The 9,897-nt window shown below is 36.8% G+C and overlaps 1 protein-coding gene across 1 annotated transcript; it reads left to right on the top strand.

Moving 5' to 3' along the window:
• Positions 1 to 516: 516 nt before the first annotated feature.
• Positions 517 to 5,703, top strand: LOC125224965. Its single transcript, XM_048128483.1, has one exon. The coding sequence runs from the start codon at positions 517 to 519 to the stop codon at positions 5,701 to 5,703; it is 5,187 nt and encodes a 1,728-aa protein (XP_047984440.1).
• Positions 5,704 to 9,897: the final 4,194 nt, after the last annotated feature.

Below are 9,897 nucleotides of genomic sequence, written 5' to 3'. Positions count from 1 at the left end.
AAGTGACGTAGCTGATGAGTAATAACTTGACAATGACAGCAAAGCGCAAACTGTTAATGCTGTTTAAAATATATATCTATGTGTGTATAGCTCACGCACACATGCATGTTGTCTCAAATGCGTATTTCCCTAAACATAAGTCAGTCTTCAATAAATCGTAGAACAAGCAACACATTTCGTATTATTTAAGAAAAATTGCAAGATCCAAAATCAACCTTATTACATCAACATATGGTCCAAACTGAACCGGATAGTGACAAGCAAGTCTGGAGCTCGCCGGGCACCGAGAACAAAAGGACTGCATACCAGAGCGATAAGGCGGCCGGCAACTGTTTTTCATAGTGAACATTTTGTGATCTTTGCAATAACTTTGCATTATCTTTGCATTTAAATTGCAAAGCTTTGTGTTAAAAAACAACAAAGTGAATAACAAAGTAACATTTGAGTGCAACTAAATAACATTTAGCGTTTTCGTCGTATATAGAAGGATATTTAAGTGGAATTAAGTGATACAAAATGTCAAATACGGAACAATTAATAAGTGTGCTACAAGATACGGCTACTATATTACAAAAAACGCAAACAAATCTCAAGAAATGTCCTAAAGCACGACTTACAAAGGGTTACCTCGAGTCTCGATTAAAAAGCATAGAAGATTACTGGAATATATTTCAAAGCGCACATCAAGACCTGCTTAAGTGTACACCAACAGAAAAGCGGATGGACATTCCTTATTTGATTAATGAGGATTACTACGTTTATGAAGACTTGTACTTCTGCTTAAGTGGCGATATAAAGGATATGTTATCGTCATTTTCGAGTGTTAAATGCAATCATACTGCCGCTGACAGTTCTATAACCGGAGACAAAGTGAAGTTACCCCGCGTGCAACCACCAGTTTTCAGCGGCAATTATGAAGATTGGCCAACGTTTCAAGACATATTTGAGTCACTTATACACAACAACAGCTCGTTGACCGACGTCGTGAAGTTGCATTTTTTGAAGAATAGTGTCAGTGGCGAAGCACAAGCTTTACTTAAGAATATAACTGTAACAGACGCTAATTACGAAGAAGCTTGGAAGACTTTAAAAAATCGTTATGGAAACAAAAGAATAATTGTTAATGCTGTAATGAAAAGATTATTTTCACAGAAAAAGATATACTCACAAACTGCTAATCAAATCAAATCACTTTTGGACACAACAACAGAGTGCTTGAACAGTCTCAGCAACCTTAAGGTATCAGTTGATTCGTGGGATCCCATGATAGTACATTTGATTGTGCTGAAACTTGATACGGAGACGCATAAGGATTGGGAAGAATATTCCTTTAAAATCTCACCTGATGACTTACCGAAGTGGGCTGAATTGAAGACGTTTCTTGAAACCAAATTCCGTACTTTGGAATTTATACACCACACTACTTCGGCTGCTCCTGTAGTATCTCGATCAACGACGCAGAAAAACTTCCATTTAACTTCGCCAGCTTCTTCTGATGTTCAAACACCAACAACTTCAAATAGAACCTGCATCAAGTGTAATGATAATCACACGCTCAGTCACTGTAAGGATTTTGCAAATATGGACGTAACGGAAAGAACTGACTACGTGAAAACAAACAATCTATGCTATAACTGCCTACTCAGCGGCCACTCCGTGTTCAAGTGTCGTCTACCAACATCTTGCCAAATCTGTCACAAACGTCATCATTCTCTACTTCACCACACAAAGAACGAGAACATAAAGACACATCTTAGTCACGTGGAAGAAAATAGTGAAGATGACGTACCTAAGGAAGAAGTAGAAGATGACATCACTATAGCTACGCACTTCATTACTAAAAAGTCCGATGCTCTATTAGCTACAGCACTAGTCCTAGTCAAGGGTGAAAAAGGGCAAGTGCTCACACTGCGGGCTTTGATCGATCAAGGTTCAGAAGCCAACTTCATCACGGAGAGAGCCGTGCAGATGATGAAATTACACAAGACACCTGTCAGGGGTTCAGCCACAGGCCTGGAGGAAATGAAGACGTCCGTCAATAGTATGGTACACTGTGAGCTTCAGTCAAGATATGACCCCGATTTCCACCTAAATATCAATGCATATGTCTTATCTACTCGAGTAACCACTGAGCTCCCATCAAAGGCACTCACAACGACGCATCAAGCTTGGCAGCACCTTAATGGACTCGATCTGGCAGACCCAAATTATCACCAACCAGGTCGAGTAGACATGCTTCTAGGCGTTAAGATTTATGCACAAATTTTAATGAACGGCTTAATTAAAGGTCCTCCAGGCTCACCATGTACACAAAATACAAGCCTTGGATGGATTGTGTTTGGAGACGCCGAAGGCAATTCTTCAAAAAATATTGTTGTCATGCATCACAAATTAGACTTAGACCTTCTGGTAAAAAACATGTGGGAACTGGATTCAGCCGAGAAACCAGAACTTACAGCAGAGGAGAAACTTTGTGAAACTATTTATTCAAATACAACTACCAGAACAAACGAAGGAAGATATGTAGTGAAACTCCCTACAAAGGCCGATAAAATAAAGTCAATAGAAGGACAAACAAGGGACATAGCAATGAGAAGATTCAAACAACTAGAACGAAAATTTGAGAAAGACGAAGAATTCAAAACTGAATACACCAAGGTTATTGGAGAATATTCAACATTGAAGCACATGGAAGAAGTTCCAGAGACCGAAATAGAAAACTCGTCGGTATATCTCCCACATCATGCAGTGATTAGGACTGACAAGGACACGTCCAAGGTTAGAGCTGTTTTTGACGCTTCATCTAAAGGCACGAACAACATTTCACTTAATGAAGAGTTACTGGTGGGTCCACAGCTTCAAGAAGATTTAAGGAACATAATCATGAGATGGCGTATGAAGAAAATCTGCTTCGTTGCAGACATACAGAAAATGTATCGCCAAATTTTAGTTACAAAAGAAGATGCAGATCTGCAACGTATACTTTGGCGTAAATGTGCAGCAGACCCTATAAAAGACTACCGACTGCTGCGTGTCACGTTTGGTACAGCATCTGCACCCTACTTAGCTGTTAAAACGCTACAAAGGGTCGCAGAAGACGAGGGACAGCAGCATCCAGTAGCTACGAAAACAATCAAAGAAGATTTCTACATGGATGACCTCATGTCGGGTCAAGATAATGAAGAAGACGCTATAGATGTTGCAAAAAATGTTCAAATGATCCTGAAAAACGGAGGATTTGATTTGCAGAAATGGTCGTCTAATAGCACCAGCTTCCTAAAACAATTTTCCCAGGAGGAGAGAAACAGTAACGTAAACATGGATATCAACCTGGATGGAACAGTACGTGCCCTGGGAATCACTTGGAACATGGGTGATGACAGTTTTAAGTACAAAATTGAACTTCCCGAGCAGCCTATCACTATTACAAAGAGAAACATACTAGCAGAAACGCAAAAACTGTTTGATCCTTTAGGATGGCTGGCACCAAGCATAGTTCAGGCCAAGATGATTATCCAGAAACTTTGGTTACACCGATCAAGCTGGGATGATGAAGTTGAACCTGAAATAAAAGAAGAATGGTTAAACATAAGACACAATTTTGAAAACTTGAAGGACATCAAAATACCAAGATGGCTGCACACAACAAATCAAAGACTGGACAAAACTACAATACATGGATTTTCTGATGCATCTACAAAAGCTTATGCCGCCGTCGCGTATTTAAGAGTAGAAACTGAAGAAGGTGAAATTGAGACGAACCTTATAGCTGCCAAAGTTCGCGTAAGTCCAGTGAAGCCCGTCTCATTGCCCCGATTAGAATTGTGTGGCGCTGCACTACTAGCAAAGCTGCTTAAACAAGTTAGAGAAGCCATGAGAATACCTGAAAGTCAAGTGGTGGCATGGACTGACTCAACAATAGTTTTGTCATGGTTAAGAGGAGACCCTAACCGCTGGCAGACTTTCGTCAGGAATCGCGTGGTGTCCATACTGGATGACATTGGTGACAAATGGTATCATGTCCCATCCCAATCGAACCCCGCAGATATTGCGTCACGTGGCTCACCGCTCCCAGAACTAATCTCACATCGTCTATGGTGGACCGGGCCAGAATGGCTAAAAACTCATGATATCCCATTCCATACGCCAGACACCACGACAGACTTGGAAATGAAACGAACCTTTCATACTAACCTGAATGTACAAGAAGAAGATAATTCTTCAATTATAGACAAGTTTGACGATTTTGACAATTTACAAGAACTTGTTAAGACAATTACATATTGCAAGCGTTTTTTAAACTATAAGAAGCTTACTCCAGAACCTACATTCACTACAGAAGAACTACAAAATTCATTGATGATTTGCATTAAATTGGCTCAAGAACAAACATTTAAAGACGATATAACCAGACTACAAAATAATAAAAACGTAAGACGTGACAGTAAATTAAAATCATTGAATCCTTACCTGGATGAAGGTAATATACTCAGGGTGGGCGGACGTCTTAAACACGCAAATTTGGACGAAGAGAGCAAGAATCCTATAATTCTGGATAACAAGAACCGACTTACCTTTTTACTCGTGGCTGATGCTCATCAAAGAACCCTTCATGGCGGACAACAGGTGATGATGTGCTACCTAAAAAGTAAATACTGGATCCTAAAAATGAAGCAAAAGGTTAGATCGTACATCCACAAATGTCTGATATGTGCAAGACAAAACGCCACTGCCAAGAAGCAATTAATGGGAGATCTGCCCAAGGAAAGGGTTACCCCAGCACGTCCATTCCTGAACAGTGGCGTCGACTTCGCTGGTCCATATCAAACACTTATGTCAAAGGGAAGAGGATTAAGAACAATGAAATCATACATAGCTATATTTGTATGTATGGTTACGAAAGCCATACACTTAGAACTTGTCGGAGATTTAAGCTCAGAAGCCTTCATTGGAGCATTCAGACGCTTTGTTGCACGAAGAGGCAGGTGCACACATCTCTGGAGTGACCAAGGGAGGAACTTCATTGGTGCAAACAAGGCCTTGGCAGATGCATTTGAAGAGGCAAAGTTGGATTTTAATGGAGATATAGCTACGAAGCTAGCACTAGATGGTACTCAGTGGCATTTTGTACCAGTATACAGCCCAAATTTTGGTGGATTGTGGGAGAGTGGAGTAAAATCCATGAAGTTCCATTTAAAGAGAGTCCTTACTTCGCACCTTACATTTGAGGAGTTTTCAACTCTGATATGCCAGGTAGAATCGTGCCTCAATTCACGACCTTACGTTCCGATAGACGACGATGACAAAGCCGATCCTTTAACCCCAGGACACTTTTTAATTGGAGAGGCACCGATAACCATACCATCACCAACATTCAAGGATATGAAGACAAACGTTTTGTCCCGCTGGCAACACTTGCAGAAAATGTTAAATGATTTTTGGCACACGTGGCAACAAGATTATTTAACAAGACTTCAACAAAGAACGAAATGGACAAAGAGAGAACCAGAATTCGATATAGGCCAAATCGTATTAATAAAAAACGAAAATTTACCTCCCGGAAAGTGGTTATTGGGACGCATTGTCGACAAACATCCTGGAAATGATGGGCTAACGCGAGTGTACAGTGTCAAGAGCGGTGAAAATATTGTTAAACGTTCTATTAGTAAACTTTGTTTATTTCCTGTTGATGTCTCAGCATGATTACTTTATTTAGATATTATGCAATCATAATTTATTTAATGATAATGTTATACTTTTTATAACGTATAAAAAGTTATTTATTTTTATCATTGTTCCTAATTGTAAAGTTCTTTCCAATTTTGATGTTTAGGCAAACCTGGTTAAGAATTGTTACAAGTAGTGATAATTGTATTTTAAATTTACATTTTGTTATAAATTTTGCATGATTATTTGATTTTGAAAAGGATAATCAATATCCTTTTGGTGGGCGGTATGTTAATGCTGTTTAAAATATATATCTATGTGTGTATAGCTCACGCACACATGCATGTTGTCTCAAATGCGTATTTCCCTAAACATAAGTCAGTCTTCAATAAATCGTAGAACAAGCAACACATTTTGTATTATTTAAGAAAAATTGCAAGATCCAAAATCAACCTTATTACATCAACGTATCACGTATCATCACGTGTCATCACGTATGTAGTTATGGGTTTTACGACAAGCACAATTAACTCTACAGTATAATTATTATACCTTACGCCGTGGCTTGCGTGAGCGACGGTCGCGCGATGGTCGCGCGACGGCGATGCGACGCATACGAAATCAAACCTTATCGATATGGAAGTATGAGACGCGACGGCGACGGTCGCGCGACGGTCGCGCGACCGTCACCCACGCAAGACACGGCGTCAGAACGTGATTGATTTCAAAATGTGAGTATGTTTAGTAAAACGTCTTTGTCGATGGCTATAAAGCCTATTTGTCAGTCATATAAAAATGCAAAATCTGGTCTTTATGGTAAGCAACAAAAACGGGACGTTTTACTAATCACACTCAGAAATATAACATTGAATATGAAATCCTATCAAATTTTAAAAACTTGAGAGTAGTAGGTAGTCAGCCTAAGTAGTAGTAACTAGCAGATTATGGAAAAAAAAATTAGATATCATTACACTGTGTGGCTCACATCACAAGTGTGGTGTTTTCTGGGTTTTAGCCAAATTTCTTTTGTACTTTCTGTCATATAACGATAATATATCAAGGTAGCATATTATTTTATAAATCTGAATCCACCTTTTAGTCGTGACTGAGAGATTAATTACAGGTAATCAAAGCGAGCTATTAAGAAAGCCAGCGTTTAATTTGTTTATTACTTTCCTCCATGACGAATAGTTGTAAGCGAAACTATAATTAACGCCTTTCTAACGATGCGTTCCAATCGATTTTGGTAATAACTTAACCACAAAATTTAAATTTTGAAAAAAAAAATCCCGACAGTAGTAGTGGACCGATTTCCATCAAACATAACTAAGAACACCTTCTTTGATTTAGCAGACTGTTGCGAGTTGATTTTATACGAATATTTTGTACTGAAGCCATATTTTTCATACATATGAGGCCTATTCTAATTAATTGTATTAACAAGAAATTAATTTAGCCTGGATTTGCTTGATGAAATGACAAGTTATTACAATAAAAGTTTTGAATGGTTCACGGTTATTTTCATTAGACTTATATTGACCGGGATATAGACCATGATTACCTTTTTGATGTTTTTTTTTTAATATCGAGAGCTCGACAAAAATAAAAAAAATCTATATTCCGGTCAATATAAGTTTATTACAATAAATATATCTATCTGAAACATCTAAAAGGACCTAAAACATAAAAATCGAGATATCAAGATTTACAATGAAAAAAACAGGTAAGTAATTTTTCAAGCTTCTAAATATGTTAATTATGAACACCTTAAAACTGCAACGTTCTCACCATTAACACTTCATATAGAGCAAAATCTGATAAAATACTTTAATTAGGTATACCGTATTTTTAACGCTTACTTAAGCCCCTAATTAAAAATGTTATCTCCACCACGAAAATGACATGCCTTAATGGCTTTTAACAATTAACACATTTAAGTGCTTTATAAAGTTGACATTTTACGTTTAAAACTGTCATGTTTTACTTTCACAACTTCTTTGTAACTTTAGCCCTTGCCACGAGTTTGTGACTTTTTAAGAAATTATTTTCTTATTATTTATTTATTTAATCTTTATTGCACAAAGAAAATACAATTGTACACAAGGCGGACTTAATGCTGTAAGGAATTCTCTACCAGTCAACCAAAATCTATCTCAAAATGTCTTATTCAAAATTTGTTTTTTATTATGCAGAAACGTCTGCGAGCGATATTACATATTTTTAAATTAAAGGAAAAATGGAAAAATTCACACCTAAGGCCGGGGCCAAAGGTCGCAGGTTCGAGTCCTGCCGGAGGTGTGAATTTTTCCATTTTTCCTTTAATTTAAAAATATGTATTTTCTTATTCGATAGAAAAAGTGCTGATGGCCTAGCGGTAAGAGAGCGCGCCTTTCAATGCGATTGAGGTTTTGAACCCCAGCTCGTACTAATGAGTTTTTCGGAACTTATGTGCAAAATGTTATTTCATATTTGCCAGTCGCTTTGTCGCTGAAAGAAAACATCGTGAGGAAACCAGACTAATTCGAATAATACCTAGTTACTTTTGGGTTGGAAAGTTAGGGTGGCAGTCGCTTTTTGAAACTGGTGCCTACGCCAAATCTTGGGATTGCTAAAGTGGACCCCAGGCTCACATGAGCCATAGCAAATGCCGGGATAACGTAAGGAGTATGTATACATACACTTTTTATTCATGTCATTTTATGTGACATTTACGCTATGGGGCTTTTTTTTTTTTTTTTTCGCTATGGAGTAACACATACTAAAACTCGAGGTATGCCCTCATGTGTTCACACGGTAACCAATGTCCTTAATGCGAACGAATAATCATAAATATTCTCTTTTTATTTTATTAAAAACAATACAATATTTGGCTTCCTATTGTTGGAATGAGCTGTCGCGTAAAACTTATGTTTATGTTCTTGGCATTTTGAGTAAATGATTTTCAATGCTGTAATAAAATATTTTATGACGGTAAATTATGAATTAAACGATGTAAGTGTTATACGAAAGGAAATCTGCTGAAAGCGTTAAATTTTATCACTTATGTTATTATGAAATAACGTTATAATTTAGTATACACCCCGTTTTTATTGAATTCCGTTAACTTTAAGGGAAAATTCTTTACATAAAATACAATTAATTTCTCTAAGAAACTAGCGTCTTAACTCTTGTCGTTATTGAGTTATTAAAAATATAAAGATAATTACTGAACACGTGTGTGACAGCCTTTACCAATTCCTAATGTTATTTGTTTTGACATGTGCCGTCAATCACTTCACACTATCTTGAATGTTATTCTTAAGGGAGTCTTACACCAATAAATTCATTTAATATCAATGATGATTTTTTTTGCGAATTTAACTAAAAGTGATATACAAGGTAGTGCCTGATAATGAACCTAACGACGTGTCGAATTTAACTAAAACAAAAAAAACACTGTGTATAACTTATAAAAGGTGGTAATAAGTAAATACTACTGGTAGTTACAGATTACATCACAAATATTATATTTAACGATGCAAGCTGTTTAAAGCTAATATTACTTTTAAAATGGCTGTTTTTAAAGTTTAAATAATATATGTGAAGGATATCATATAAATGCTTAACTTATTTTATAGGGCTTAGGGTCCCCCCCCCACATCTATACTCCTATTTTTAATTAGCCGGAATTATTGTAAATAAAAGTGTGGCCGGTGCTATAAAAAATTTGCACCATTCGAGGTATTAAAATTGCCGATATTTTACAGGTTTAATAAAAATCTTTACCTATTCCATTACACAAATAATGACTCTTTTTAAACGAAAATAAATTGAAACACTAAACGTTTTGGTATATTTATTGAAATTAAAAAGCCGTTTTTGTCGGGTAGTTTGTATATTGCACTGGTATTACTGTGGAAATGTACCTGGGCGACCAAGTAGCTAAACATTATTTTTTAGCAACTTTTGAGACTAGGTGGCAGTGATTTTTAATTACTAATTAAAACCGTCTTCTTCAAATGCCTTGGTGGTAATAAGGTGGTTATAAATTACATTATTGGTTTTGTAAGTATCTGATATGACAGGACATCGTCTATTTTGGACCGATTTCTATATTGACTTGCATGGGATCATAACATAATATAACAGTCATTGTGTTCGATCGCTTCACGATTTTTAAGTATGTAATAGAGTGATCGTTAATAACTGGTTAAAAGTAATTTGATTTTCTCTCGGCCCTTACTTTGAGAA

Source organism: Leguminivora glycinivorella, chromosome 3, assembly GCF_023078275.1.
Source record: "Leguminivora glycinivorella isolate SPB_JAAS2020 chromosome 3, LegGlyc_1.1, whole genome shotgun sequence".
Taxonomy (NCBI): Eukaryota; Metazoa; Arthropoda; class Insecta; order Lepidoptera; family Tortricidae; genus Leguminivora; species Leguminivora glycinivorella.
Note: the sequence above shows the minus strand (reverse complement) of the source record. Positions and strands in the feature narration are given on the sequence as shown.